General features: G+C 36.6%; 2 protein-coding genes across 13 annotated transcripts; one reads left to right on the top strand and one right to left on the bottom strand.

Moving 5' to 3' along the window:
• Positions 1-527: 527 nt before the first annotated feature.
• Positions 528-6109, top strand: LOX6 (PLAT/LH2 domain-containing lipoxygenase family protein). Its single transcript, XM_022296185.2, has 9 exons — positions 528-1237; positions 2208-2485; positions 2576-2813; positions 2925-3257; positions 3408-3493; positions 3588-3698; positions 3777-4078; positions 4208-4474; positions 4657-6109. Exons 1-9 carry the CDS (start codon positions 832-834, stop codon positions 5414-5416), a joined length of 2781 nt encoding a protein of 926 aa, XP_022151877.1. The 5' UTR covers positions 528-831; the 3' UTR covers positions 5417-6109.
• A 717-nt stretch (positions 6110-6826) lies between these two features.
• Positions 6827-12939, bottom strand: LOC111019798 (cyclin-dependent kinase G-2). 12 transcript variants are annotated; one of them, XM_088117982.1, is made up of 11 exons: positions 10736-12937; positions 10336-10471; positions 10132-10220; positions 9839-9950; positions 9654-9760; positions 9372-9551; positions 9173-9255; positions 8917-8993; positions 8239-8479; positions 7814-7892; positions 6827-7063 (listed from the first exon to the last, which is right to left on the bottom strand). In XM_088117982.1, the coding sequence occupies exons 1-6, from the start codon at positions 12451-12453 to the stop codon at positions 9452-9454; spliced, it is 2262 nt and encodes a 753-aa protein (XP_087974108.1). In that variant the 5' UTR covers positions 12454-12937; the 3' UTR covers positions 6827-7063; positions 7814-7892; positions 8239-8479; positions 8917-8993; positions 9173-9255; positions 9372-9451. The 12 variants fall into 12 exon arrangements, with proteins under 12 accessions (XP_087974108.1, XP_087974107.1, XP_087974105.1 ...); XM_088117981.1 differs by having other exon boundaries at positions 9173-9252; XM_088117979.1 differs by adding an exon at positions 8764-8813 and having other exon boundaries at positions 8917-9551.
• Between the last annotated feature and the right edge of the window lie 1976 nt (positions 12940-14915).

The raw sequence follows: 14915 nt of genomic DNA, 5'->3' as shown, positions 1-14915 counted from the left end.
ATTTACCCTTCATAATATTAAGATAAATTCCAGCGTTATTTCTTGCAGCTCACGATCGACGACTTCTTCGTCTTCTTCTTTGATCAATTTTCTTTTGGTTTTCGTTCGTATTTCTTCTTTACCGATCATTGGAGGGCTATGAAAAATTCTTGATTAAAATGAGAGATAACGAAAATACTCAATGCAAATAGAAAATGAAAATACCCGAAAGTTCTTTTTTAGCTGGAGGTGGAGAATGAAATGTCAATTACTGTTGGGCTGTTCGCTCTGTGCATAGTTAAAAGTAATTTGATTGGGTGGCATATATGTAATTAGTTTAGAAGTTGGGGGCTTTAATTAAATATGAGATCGAGCTTCTTTGGGCCGAAGTACAGAATACGACATTTTTTGTAAAATTTTAAATCAATTGTGATAAGTATAACTACATATTTATTTTTCTATAGGAAAAAAAAAACTACATATTTATTTTAAGATATTTTTCTAATTGCCTCCATTTTTAAATATGAAGGAAAAAAGTTTATTCACTTCGAGCTTTCCAAACGTGAGCTGCACGCGCTGGAAAAACAGGGATCCATTGGTGAGGTTTGCGAAATTATTAGACGTGAAGACACGCTGTCACGCTCTCCTTGGGTGACAGACAGCCACAGGTACTGGCAACAGGCACGCTTTACAAACCAGGCGTCAACCATAATGCATTTCTATTCTGTTTTGCACTGATCTCACCACTCCCACTTTCTTCTCCATTTTCCTCGCCGGTCGCCGTCACGCCGCCGTCTTCCCCCCCAAGACTCCGTTGCCAACTCTCCGCACACTTCCTCTGAGAGAAGAAAAATGTTCGCAGTCACGCCGAGCAGTTCTCTGAACTTACAGAGGCACTACTTCGAGTCATCCAGCTGGCGATTCTTCACGATCTCCCGCGCCGGGAGTAATTTCAGAGTCCGGAAGGCTAGGGTTTCGCGATCTGGATCTTTGGTCGGCGGAAATGGACTGGCTCGGGCGGCGATCAGCAGTGAGAACAAGGCCGTGGAGGAAGCTTCTCCGCCGGAAAGAAGAGCTGGCAATGAGTCCGGGCTCTCTTCGTCTTCTTCCGGAGGAATCGAAGTTCGGGCGACAATAAAGATCAGAAAGAAGATGAAGGAGAAGTTGACGGAGAAGATCGAAGATGAGTGGGAGTATTTTATCAACGGGATTGGGCGAGGGATATGGATTCGCCTTATCAGTGAAGAAATCGATCCTGGTTTGTGCTCATCCTATTGAGTCTTTTCACTTCTTGATTCTTCTCTAGGTTTTGTAGTTTTTTTTAATAATTTTTTTCTCTAGTGGCTAATATAGTAATATTACTCATAAAATGTTCGGATTATTTCAACATCACAATTTGTATATAATATATATAATAAACTTATAACTTTGCTAATATTTTGATTCACAATACGTATAAAAAAAATTGAAAAAAGAAACTTGCCCAAAGAAAATTAAATTTATATCTTATTATTGTTTCTGAAATTTTGCTCGAAATTTTTACTTTTACATTTTGGTTTCTTTACCTGGCACACAAATCTATTTTGATTTTTACTGGATATATATTTTATGGGTTTAAGTATTAATTTGGCTTGGATACTTTTAAAAGTTACTAATTTAGTTCTTTTTACAAAATTTCATATTAGGAAACCCTTTAATTCAAGTTAATATTATATTTTAAAAATTAATTAATAAAATTACGAGTTAAAATTTTATAGAGAGAAATGTAATAAAGATAAAAATGGGAGGACAAAAATATTCACCTCTTTAAAAATATGGGAAGCCAAATTAACCTTTTGAAAATATAGTAACGAAAATAAACAAAAACTAACTAAAATAATATTTTATATTTTAAAATCATATATATTAAATTAAAAAAAGTGATGATCTACAATGTATGTTAAATACTAATATACTATACCAAAAATATCATGAAAAAGGCCGTAATCAACTTTTTGTGAAAAGTTGGAAAAGTAAAATAAAACAGTCTAAAATATAGATATACAAAATTTGAGGGGCGAAAATAATATTTAAAGCAAAAGTCGGAGCAGGAGGAGAGAGAGGATGGAAGGTTATGCTGTTAGTTACTCTTCCCGCATTTTGGCGCCACGAGTGGGTTTCATATGCGAACTTTATCGACAGTGTCCTCAATTTTTTATTTTATTTTTCTGATTGTTTTTCTCTGGAAGAAACCAATTCGGGAAGAAGTATGGAGTCTTGTGTGAGAGGATGGTTGCCAAAACCTCTCAACGGTTTGCACACTGTGGAATACGCTGCTAATTTTACTGTGCCGCGTGATTTCGGCTGTCCTGGGGCTGTTCTTATCACCAATCTTCATGGAAAAGAGTTCTATCTCTTGGAAGTTATCGTTCATGGTTTTGATGTCGGCCCCATTTTCTTTCCGGCGAATACCTGGATTCATTCACGAAATGATAATCCGGACAGTAGAATTATCTTCAAAAATCATGTACGACTCAATGTTTTCTTTCGATTATCAATATTTTCTAGTTTTTCATCTTGTTGAAGTTGCTAATTGAAGTATAATGCTGTTCAACAGGTATACTTGCCATCACAAACGCCGCTGGGCCTTCAAGGTCTTCGCCGTGAAGATTTGTTAAACATTCGGGGCAATGGAAAGGGTGAAAGGAAGCCGTACGATAGAATCTATGACTATGATGTTTACAACGATTTGGGTAATCCTGACAAGAGTAAAGATCTTGCTAGGCCTGTTCTAGGTGTTGAAAATACGCCTTATCCTCGACGCTGTAGGACTGGTCGACCTCCTAGTGTATCAGGTATGGTTGATTTTTTTGAGTTTATGAGTATGCAAATATCAGGTTCTGGATCTTCTTTTTCTAACTGCAGAATGTGAAATGTGTATTTTTCTTTAATTGGAATTCTAATAGATCCGCTTACTGAGAGTAGAATTGAAAAGCCACATCCAGTTTATGTTCCTCGGGACGAAACTTTTGAGGAGATGAAGAAAAGTACATTCTCTGCCGGAAGGTTGAAGGCTCTTCTCCACAATCTTGTACCATCTATTGCTGCTACACTGTCAAAATCAGATATCTCCTTCAAGTGTTTTTCAGAAATTGACAAGCTGTACATTGATGGTGTTGTCTTGAACGATGAAAACCACCAAGAGCACTCTCAAAACTGGTTTCTTGGCAACATTATGAAGCAGGTCGTTAACGCTGGTCAGACATTGTTGAAGTATGAGATCCCTGCTGGGATAAAAAGTACATTCTATTTTCTCATATTTGTTTTGTCGACGGCACTCTTGAAATTATTGATACTTTCCAATTAGATTTTCAACTTCTTTCAGTTTAATATCTAGAGATGGAAAAGCTCCTCTGAAATTTTATTTTGGGTTCCCTTTCAACTTGCAGGCGATAGATTTGCTTGGCTGAGGGACAACGAGTTTGCACGTCAGACTTTGGCTGGTGTCAACCCAGTAAATATTGAGTGTTTGAGGGTATGAGCAATATTCTCATGCTGTCTGTCTACATATTGATTTTATATTGAGAAATGCATTTTGTAAGTTATTGATTATGAGGTGTATATCTTAGGAATTTCCGATCCGCAGCAAACTTGACCCTACTGTATATGGGCCTCCAGAATCAGCCATTACAAAAGAATTGATAGAGAAAGAGCTTTACAGCGGTATGAGTATAGAACAGGTATTGATATCTGCATTCTAAAACCAAAAAACAGTTTTCTCCATCATAATTGTAACCTTCCTATATCCTTCAATGCAGGCCATAGAAGAAAAACGATTATTTATTATTGATTACCATGACATGCTTTTACCATTTATCAAGAAGATCAACTCATTACCAGGGAGAAAAGTCTATGCTTCTAGAACAGTGTTCTTCTATTCCCAGACTGGTATCTTGAGGCCTATAGCTATTGAGCTCTCACTGCCTCCAACACCTTCTTCAGAAACCAACAAACAAGTGTACACTCATGGCCATGATGCTACAACACATTGGATTTGGAAGCTAGCAAAAGCTCATGTGTGCTCCGTAGATGCTGGAATCCATCAACTTGTAAATCACTGGTATAGGCATTTGTTGTTCATATCTACATCCGAACCATATACTGCAAGTTGTGATTACGAACTTCATCTACAGTGACATTGCGGGAGAAGTGTATATTATTTTAACGAGTTTCTGTCTACTTCATCCAGGTTAAGGACTCACGCCAGTATGGAGCCCTATATAATTGCAACTCATAGGCAACTGAGTTCGATGCACCCTATTTACAAGCTGCTTCATCCTCATATGCGCTACACATTGGAAATCAATGCACTTGCCCGTCAAAATCTTATAAATGGAGGGGGAATAATCGAAGCCAGTTTCCTTGGGGGAAAGTATTCCATGGAGCTAAGCTCTGCAGCATACAAGAGCATGTGGCGATTTGACATGGAAGCATTACCAGCAGATCTTATTCGAAGGTAATCTAATGGTAATACATACAGTGATCTTCACAACCATGAGCATGACATCTGTCCCCTCTGCACCCACAATCCCAACAAAACTCGATTGGCCAGATTGATTCTATCATCTGTCTCTTCTTTATTTCTATATGGTTTCTTTTAAGGCATTGAATAATTTAAGCTGGCCTTGAAACTTTTAGGGGTATGGCAGTTGAGGACCCCTCCGCGCCAAATGGTGTGAGACTTGTAATTGAAGATTACCCATATGCAGCAGATGGGCTCCTAATATGGTCGGCGACAAAAGAATGGGTAGAATCCTATGTTGAACACTTTTATACAGAGCCAAACTCCATCACAAACGACGATGAGCTCCAAGCTTGGTGGAGTGAGATAAAGAACAAAGGGCATCACGAGAAACGAAATGAACCTTGGTGGCCTAAACTCAATACTAAAGAGGACCTATCTGGCATACTCACAATAATGATTTGGGTCGCATCTGGACAGCATGCTGCAATAAACTTTGGGCAGTACCCTTTTGGAAGTTATGTACCAAATCGTCCGACGCTAATGCGGAAGCTCATACCAAAGGAGGGTGATCGCGATTATGACAACTTTATTGCAAACCCTGAACGAACATTTCTATCTTCTTTGCCAACGCAACTTCAAGCAACTAAAGTGATGGCAGTTCAGGACACGTTGTCCACTCACTCGCCGGACGAGGAGTACTTGGGTCAAGTGAACCAATTACATAGCCACTGGATCGACGATACAAGGGTGTTGGAATTGTTTAACAAGTTCTCATCAAGATTAGAGGAGATAGAAGAGATTATAAACAGTAGGAACAGGGATGGCCGTCTTAAAAACAGAAGTGGTGCAGGTGTTCCTCCTTATGAGCTACTGCTCCCCACATCTGGTCCAGGGGTTACTGGTCGCGGAATCCCCAACAGCATTTCTATCTGACAAGATATGAAGATTTATGCTCTGGGTTCTTCTGTTCAGCCGCACAGTTGTGTCTATTTTTGGTGCTTGCTAGTTGCTTCGTCCAGAATTCAGAATATAGTCTTTTCACCACTCGAGAGAGAATTTTAATTGATTATAAATTTCCCCCCTCCAGAATTTCAGAACTGTAGCTCTTTTACCACTTCAGAGATTCTTAGTTTATTATTATATTTGTAGATTGAAGAAAAAGAAAAGGAAAAGGGAAAAGAGGATCCCCGGCTCTCACAACTCTGCTTCCCTGTGCCTCCTTGGTTAGAAGATAAATGTTTCTTGGTTTTGAATTTTTCAGGTGGGAGGTAATATGGTAAGCTAAGGATTCTCTGATTTCCCTTGCTGCAAAGCCATGAAGACAAATGGAGATCAAAAGCCAAGGTAAACATACTACAATGGTCTTTTAAGCACACAAAATGCACCAAAAATCATTGATATCAAGATCAACTTCCCAGTTCTACATCTCTGATCTTAGTTATTTCAATTTATTACGATGATCCCGTACTAATTTTGAGTACATTTGTAACCGTGATGATAATTTAATTATCTACTAGCGACTAAAGACAGGTTCTTGGGTAGAAGTATGCACTACAGTTGCACTCTTTTTAAGAAAATAAATATGTAAACTTGATTATCTATGTATAATACTCTAAATTTTAGTTATATCTATCTAATTTGTGACTTTAATGTTTCAATTATAACTTTGATTTGATTTTCATTGAAATTTTTAATTTTGAAATGTTATTTATTCTTTTGCTCCATTTGATTTTTTGACTTATTCCAATTAAAAAAACATCACTTGTTTAAAAACATGACATCAATCCAGACTTTTAGCATCATTTATTATCAATTTTGTTTTCAGAAAAAGGTTATTCGTTCCCATTGTTTAAACAGGCACCAAATAAGTCAAGCTAAAACACCATCTGGTCCTTCAAAGAAAAAAGAGGGGAAAAAAAGCATCTTCTATTTTTTAAAGCTTTAAACAGTGTCATCATAGCTCAGTTTTCATAGTCTGTTTTCAAACAAAAATTTGATAGAAAACTTTTTTATTTACATATATTTAAAAAATTCATCCGTTCAAAAAACGAGGTCTATGCTCCAACTATTATCAATTTTTAAAAGGGTGCAATCTATATTAATGGCAAATTTTTTAAAAACCGTAATTATTTATCATAGGTGTTCTAAAAAATGCACATTTAAGAACCCATACATTCTCAGTGATTGAGAAAAAGAATATAAAAGCACCAAAAGTATTCTAAGAACAAGCAATTGTATTTCAACTAACTAATCATCATAATCCCAAAAAGGATTTGACTTTATTAGCTTTTAACTTGCAGAATTTTAGATCCTTGAGGTAAAAAGAAATAAACAGAAGAATCATTCATAAGAACAGTTAAGAGTATATTGAATTAATATCATTCATGAACCCAATCGAATACATCAATTTTACTCAACTGAGAGAGATGTAACATGACGAAGATAAAAGATCCCATAATCCTGTGTTCAGAAACCTCTTTCCATTACAAAATGGGAACCATTTTTTTAACACGAACATATGCATTTGAGATCGGTCTACAGATATTATTCACCAAGACCAAACAGCACCTTCGTGTTCGCCTTTCAGGCGAAAGAAAGTGTTAGAATTTGGAAACAACGAAGTAAAAACAATGAATAGAGAGATTTTACAGCAATAACACGTGAGAAGACTCTTTACTACTATATTCAATAGCATAACATCAACAATCATGATTGGATTAAGACACAAAATGGCATGACAGCAAACAATTTGGCAATAAATCGGTATCAATCCCTTATTATATAGAGCATCTGATTAAACAATCATTTCACCATAACAAACAATTCGCTTTACCCAGCTACATGACATCAACAGAAAGTAAATTTATTTCTTTCTTACACCAGTGACAGGTCTGTAAAGCCAAACTCAATATATTATAGCAGAGTTTCATTTCTTTTTCAAAAATATGCTGAAGTTAAACAATGAATGAAGACTGCACACTCAATAACTCAACACTGAATCAGCGCACAATTGACATTTAACACAGGAAAGAAAACCACCCAGAGACAATCTTAGATTCAAAGTACGCAAAATACATTCTATCAGGAGACCAGTCACATAATATGATTGACGCTAACAGCTAGTTGTTAGAAGATTCTTGCTCAATCTCAGTCGATCTTGATAGTAAGATTAAACAGAATAGTCAGCTAAGTCTTGGTAACCATACTTTTCAGTATAACAACAGAGCGAAATAGCCACTTCCAAACAGCACTTCCAAGAAGAAAGCTATCGAGCAAATATTTAGTAACTTTAAATAAAATGCAAACAAAAACAAGGTTTGCATATAGTACCTCAAGTGTGCGAATCAACAACTAAGTTAATAACTTCCAGAGTAATGCAGGTGAGCTCCTCAACCTGCTAGCTTTGATACTGCAGTGACATTTGCAGATAAAGGTCATGAAAATCATGGTACTGACAAAGATTGAATCTTTTCACACTAACTAAAAGAGAACATTAATGGATGAAAGCCAATCCATTTTACACATTCCTCCGGAGAGTGCTGTTACTTTTGAACAATAAACTAAGGCATACTACTTCTTTCAACGGCAAAAACAGAAATTTTGAAACTCCTTGTACCCATGTGTACGAAATTACATCAGGAGGCAGAATGCAACAGATAAAACAAAAAACCAATTCTAGATCAAAAGTACAAAATGAGATTATATAAAATACTATGAAATGTATATTCTCGTCCCTGCAACCACAGATAAATTACCTCATTATGGATATAGACCTTTAGCTGCATAAATCGAGCTGTTTATCCACATGAGTCATTTTTATGATCTTTTCTTTAAATCTAACTGTTAGAAATTTCGGTGATAATTACTGGAAGCCTGGGTCAACAATTTGGAGGCAGGAACGTGATTGGGAAGATTGGTGCCAAAGATATGTACATGATCCCAATGAGTTCTTTTGATGATGAAATTTGCGTCCATCAGTGCCAGCAGTGATCGGAACTTAACATATCCAAAAGAAATAGTCACTTAAATCACCAACAACAAGCACTAAATATAAGAAGTTAGCTCCCCATATTAAAAATGGGCTCCATTTCTCACTTTCATGTAAAACCATCAACCGTCCAAACTATAGAACCCAGAAAAAAACTTGTTGCAAGAAAATCAATCGTCCAGCTAATATTTTAAATGAAAATATCTAAATGCACCATCTGATAGAACTTAGAACAATTTGAAAATTATGGGAAAAAAAATAAACAAAAACAGGCTTAAAAATAGAATCCTACCCGGCAAACCCAACTATTTAGGCTAAGCACGGTAGTGAATATGACCATCACTTGAGATGAATTTCCATAGCACATGCACACAACAGGATAATGATATAAAAAGCTTCGAAACATAATCCTGATCCTGAAATGCTTTTGCAATTAATTAATTACCTTTGAAAAACTATCGTTACGGTCATATTCTTCGTCAACGAGAAGCAAAGACCGCCCTCCCCTTCCAACAACCACCTCTTGCAAACACAATTCAAATATTAAAAGGAGATATATTTGAATTATGTAGGCAGTAGTAAATCCATGGTAATCTAATTCTTAAAATAAAATTGAAGGCCAATAGCCTAATTCTCAATAGGAATATGTTACACAATTAATTTCTGAAGAATCTGATTTTCAAGTAAACAATATTCCACACCTTGCCGTGCAAGCCGTGTCACTGAAGCATTTTCTATATGATGACCAGAGGAGAAGAAAAGATGTCGAGCTGCAATAGACCTTCTTGACAGAAGCCAAAAAAGAAAAATACATGTCTTCAACCAAATAACCATTAATGCCCTGCTAAAAGAGCACTAGTAATCATCTGTCAAACAAGATTCACAGCCTTCTTCCCTCACCTCAATCAGGTCCAATAGTGAGTGTTATTGAAGAAATAACTTCAGGGCAACCTCACCCAAATTACCAGAGACAGCTTCTCTTAGCCAAACAAGCCAGATGTTCCCAGTTCCCCTTGCTGCAACTCCTTTCTGCGTTGCTCTTCTAAGGGGTCGGGACTCTTCATTACTCTCCGCAAACGCCTAGGCAAGGTTTGCAAAATAATGTGTTTATTGTTTATATTAAGTGCCATAAGTTTCAATAGAATTTGAACCACAAACTCATAAGTCTAATTGTTGACGTACCTGTCCTGAGCATGCTGAGCAGGAAAAGTAGGCATGAACTCTTTAGACTTCGGAAGAGGAACTTCAGAGAACCATTCATGATTAAGAGCAGCCTCAGCTGTAATTCTCTGCATTAGGACAACAAATCTCAATGAGTGATCATGAAAGTGGATGAGGGAAACAATATGAGTTGATCGTATACTTACCTTCTCAGGATCATAAGTTAAAAGTTTGTTCAACAAATCAAATCCTGAATCGGAAAGAACTGGTGAACCGGTAAACGATGTGGCTGGGAATTTCTTACGCAGCAAGTTGTACCTGAAAGGAACATGTCAGTGGTTAAAACGTGCTATGAAAGTAAAGTAACTGGAAGGTCACCAAATGAGGCCAGATAGCCAGACCAGAATCACCCAAAGCTGGAAGCCTGGGAAAACAGTGGGAAAAAGATAAGAGAAATGTCATAGTAAAACTTGGATTCAGTGACATCAACAATACTTACTGGTGCTTGACAAAGTTGACCCTTACTCCTGGAAGCTTGGAAAACCCAGGCCAAATTGTTTCATTCGGTGTGCCTAGAGTTCGGAATATCTGCAAAGTCCAAGGTAAGGTCATAAGCATCCAAGCAATTATATTAACAACAAAATTTACATAACGCCCAACCAAGTAGAATGAGCAGTTGATGTAATCTTGTGAATTATTTTACCTTGTCAAGTTGGTCAACTTCGGTTTTTCCATTAAAAAGTGGTTGCTTTGATAATAATTCAGCCATAATACAACCCAATGACCACATATCAATAGCTGTTGAATACTGTCTTGCTCCCAATAGAAGTTCAGGTGCCCTGCCAATAGCATAAAAAAGAAAAACATTTTTATTGTTTGCCCGACAGAAGATTTTCATCTAGGCCCATGGCATATGATCCTACTCTGAAACAAAAGATCAGACGAGTTATAGACTATAATGACCCCATAATTAGTCAATTACGAATTTTAACTCGTCATCTCCAACATAATCAGGGCAATTAATGCATCCAATAGTATAAAAGAGAAATTATAAGAAAAAAATGAATAGAAATAGACATGAGTGCAAGAAAGATGCAACTAACCTATACCAAAGAGTAACAACCATATGCGTATATGTTTTCAAGGGGCTCCCATATTGTCGAGCTAATCCAAAATCACAGATCTTCAACTCTCCCTGATTATTCAATAGTAAATTTGATGTTTTCAAGTCCCTATGAAGCACCCAATTATCATGAAGATATTTAACACCCTCCAGTAACTGAAGCATCAAACATTTGACTTCACTTTGACTAAATGGCTGCTTCATTGTCTCCATGAGTGCTTTTAGATCATGCTCCATGTACTCCATTACCATAAAAATGCTATCAAGACTACTGCCCACTACCACTTCTTTTACGTCAACAATTGAAGGGTGATGAAAAGAAAGGAGAATGTTTATTTCCCTTAAAGAAGTCATGGGAAAACCTTCTCGTTCCTTTTCCATTTTTACCTTCTTCAATGCAACAATTTCCCCCGACTTTTTGTCTCTGGCTCTATATACAACACCATAAGTTCCTTCATCAATCTTGTTCAGTCTTTCAAATTCATCAACACTTCTGCAGCCTTGAAGCATATTTACACTTCGTTGGGGAGGGGGACTAGGCTCTGCTTTCTCGGGAGATTCTGTCTCATCTTCAGAATCAGTATCTAACCGACTACTGCTTGTATCCATTCTATGAATTTCATCACCAAGATCCATACCTTCATCCTTCTCAAAATCATTACCAAGGTAATGGTTCCCACTTGATGATCGAGACCGGTCACCACGTTCAGTAGATTCAGATGATCTTGTCCCTGCTTCGGAGCCTTGTCTCATTATCTCTCCGATCTCAGGAGTTAATGATTTTCTTTGTATTCCCATGCCCTCCAAGGATTCGGACATTGGTATTGTCTTACGCCTTTTGGGCATTTGCTCGTTGTCGAAAATTTCACCTTCATCACCAGGAGAATTATTTCCAGCAGCCCATCTAGAGGATGAAATGTTTCTAGTGGGAACATAATCATCATCCCCGAGATTTTCTACTTCAAGATCATTCTGCCATGGTTTCCTAAGTGAAGCAGAAGACGGCATCATTGGTGAGTCAGTCACGGAGAATTCATCTGATCCAAGGGCCACAGAAGGTTCAACAAGAGAGGATGGTTGCAAATCTTGGGAATCATTATCTCTAACTGTGGGTATGGCATCAAGATTATCTGACATTACATTAGAAGATTGCTGCTGCTCCTTAGGAGAGGGTAAAGATGAAGTTGTCACAACCTTGGCAACCTTATTTCTTGTGGAAACAATCTCTTCCTTATCGTCTCTGTCCCAAACAATTGGCGAGAACTTCCTCTTCTTCTCTAGTGGAGAATGAATCCCATTCTCCACAACAATTGATAATTCGCTACCTTTGAATCTTAATCCGGACTCAGTGGCATCCTCAGAACCACTCTCACTCGATAACTCACCTGGCTCCCTATCCATTGTCCTAACAATGAAAACACTTTGCTTGATTCCGTGAGAGGCAATCCCACCACTGCTGCCAGAGTCACTCCTACTTGAAGATCGTAAACTACCATTGCTCACTTCCCTCTCCTTGATATCCTTTTGCCTGACCCTAATTCTGTCTCTAGCATCCCCAACTCGACTCTTGCTGGTTTCACGGTTACCACGCCGCCCACGTTCATATTCTTCTTTCGAATTGACTCCTGAAACATCAAAACTGGAATCCCGGTCCTTCAAATCGTAGTCGCGATAACCCCCCATCCTCCCCGCTGCCATTAAAATACCAAACCCTACCCAGCGACGCCCAATAATTCCAAAAGAAAACCCTAAACCCCAATTTTGAAAATAAGAACAGCCCAAAGTCGGCCAAAAAATACAAGTCGGAACCCTAAATCAAATAATTTTCAGATCGCGAAAAGAATCGCGATGTGAACAAAGAAATAAGTAAACCCCACAAAAGATGGTCAAATTTTCAACGAATCTTGCAGTATAAACCAAAACTCGAAGAGCGATTCGAGGTTGAGAAATATACCCTTCAAATCGATTGCGCGTTCTAAAGGTAACCTAGGGGCTATTGAATCCGACCATCGACCTCTAATCCGGAAATTAGTAATGGATGAACAGCGGAATCAATCGGAGAGAACCCCAGCGAGCGAACTCCTAGATAGACGCGTAGAGAGAACCCTAGTCAATCGAAGACGAAGCGACCACGGAGTCAGATGAAGAATTGGGAAAGTTTCGATTTGGAGTATACAATACACGTAGCACATGGGCGGTCCGATCCGATGCGTCGGTTCGACTAATTTTATTTCTTTTATTTTCAAATAAAGTGGAAAACAATATATTTTTTGGACGTGTTTTTGTTAAACAATTTCCTTTTTTTCTTTCCTTGACAGAACAATTTCCTATTTTAATGGTAGTTTTCACTTTATTTGGAATCAATCAAGTTTAAAGGATACTTCCGTATCCCGTAATTTTATATTTTTCAAACCGATTTCAAGTCCTTTTCCTTATTTGTAATGATAAATATGTAAAATAGATGTGATTAAATCGTGTAAATTATTCATTTTGACAAACAATACTAATTAAAAAAACAATTTAATTTGAACTCGAGGGAAATAATACATCTCAATTATCATGAGCTTTAATATTACAAATACATATCTTCTATACAAAAATATTGATTGATTATTTATATAAAAAGTAACGATATGGAAATAGTATACTATTTATAAAAGTTAAAAAGAAAAAAAAAACCTGCACATTAGGGTTTCTATCAATATACATGTACAAAACATTCAACTAATGTTATCATCGATATCGTGTGTGATTACACATCTTTAAAATATTTGTTTACAGTCTGATAAATAGGGAGGTACAAAATAGAACATTCAATTTTAAGAGTGGTAATATCATATATACATATATATATATATATAACTTTTTTTTTAATTCATCAGAAAATCTTCATCTTCGATCTCTCTTCGTAACGCAATATAGAAGACTAACTCTTTCTCTCAGCACTTGTCTTTTAAGTCATTGATTTCATATCGAGAAGCGGTCTGCATTCACTATTAAGCCTACGCTCATTCCTTTCAATCTTGATTTCGCCCTTAGACTCATTACGTCGTTCAACTGAACTTGTTGGCTCCGCACTCTATTTGGTTGGAACCCGATTCGAGAACCTTCTCTCATAGGTTCCCTTCACAACATGATGTGAGATCGGGAGATTATAATTTCCAATTTTTTGGTCGATATTATATATGCTTAGTTAGTTGAATCATGCTTTAGTTGACTGAGGTAAATTTATTCACGAAAACTCAAGTAGACATAGAGACAATATTATTTATTACATAGTATACTAATTCTTTTTTATTTCAAAGTTTAGCCAATAGTCCAGTGACGCATCGTGATTAACATTTTTTTTCAAATAAAATGAATGAATTTATAAACTTGAAAAGCCACTATTAATAGATGGTTACACCATCCTCAATAAAACAATTCCAACTTCGTTAAAAAAAATTAAAATAAAGCAATTCCAACTAGTAAGATGGACAATAGAGCTAAGTATTTCAAAAATTAAAGAACTAATTTTGAAGATAAGTTAAAATAATAATAATATAACATTATTATTTGGAAACCGAGCTCATTTGCGGAACGCCCAAAGCAAAGGTCGTCTCAAACTACCCTATTTCAATGTCAAGACTTTTGGTTAAGCTCCTCGAGAATGGAAATCATACATGAACAGTGACATTTTTCCAGCTGATAGTGAGGTTTCAAATTCGCATAAACTTAGATTATCATTCCTCCATTTGTATGGAATAAAACTTACGCATAAGACTAAAATGTCTTTTAACGACTCAAAGTTTACATACTATTGTTATTTGTTGGCTCATAAATAAAAGTTAACTTACATTAATTTAAACCTTCTAAAAAACTTATTTCAATCATGCATGTCTAGATAGCTTAATTTCTCTATTTATTTTTTCATGTTTTCGATATCACATTAACATTACAACAAATTTATCGTAGTTATAGATTCGAGCATGAATAAATACATATATCACCACATCAAGACTCGATGCTTTGATTTTTCACTCTATATCCAAACCCACTTTATACGAGACTATTTTGAATGATGTGTGATAGCGTTCAAAGATCACTCTTTTATCCTTATAATCATTTTGACCTAAGCAGCACGGGCATAATAGATCCATTTACAAAAGAAAATCAGATTT

This window comes from Momordica charantia, assembly GCF_013281855.1.
Source record: "Momordica charantia cultivar OHB3-1 chromosome 9 unlocalized genomic scaffold, Mcharantia_2.0 BLBB01000009.1, whole genome shotgun sequence".
NCBI lineage: Eukaryota > Viridiplantae > Streptophyta > Magnoliopsida > Cucurbitales > Cucurbitaceae > Momordica > Momordica charantia.
Note: the sequence above shows the minus strand (reverse complement) of the source record. Positions and strands in the feature narration are given on the sequence as shown.

Excerpts from the sequence above, each read along its gene's own strand:
- LOX6 (XM_022296185.2), top strand. The coding sequence starts at position 832 with ATGTTCGCAGTCACGCCGAGCAGTTCTCTGAACTTACAGAGGCACTAC. Across the intron at positions 3,494-3,587 it reads TAAATATTGAGTGTTTGAGG|GAATTTCCGATCCGCAGCAA; the intron begins GTATGAGCAATA and ends TGTATATCTTAG. Across the intron at positions 4,079-4,207 it reads CATCAACTTGTAAATCACTG|GTTAAGGACTCACGCCAGTA; the intron begins GTATAGGCATTT and ends TACTTCATCCAG.
- LOC111019798 (XM_022296259.2), bottom strand. The coding sequence starts at position 12,453 with ATGGCAGCGGGGAGGATGGGGGGTTATCGCGACTACGATTTGAAGGAC. Across the intron at positions 10,472-10,735 it reads GTTGTTACTCTTTGGTATAG|GGCACCTGAACTTCTATTGG; the intron begins GTTAGTTGCATC and ends TGCTATTGGCAG. Across the intron at positions 9,761-9,838 it reads TAACTTATGATCCTGAGAAG|AGAATTACAGCTGAGGCTGC; the intron begins GTAAGTATACGA and ends GTCCTAATGCAG.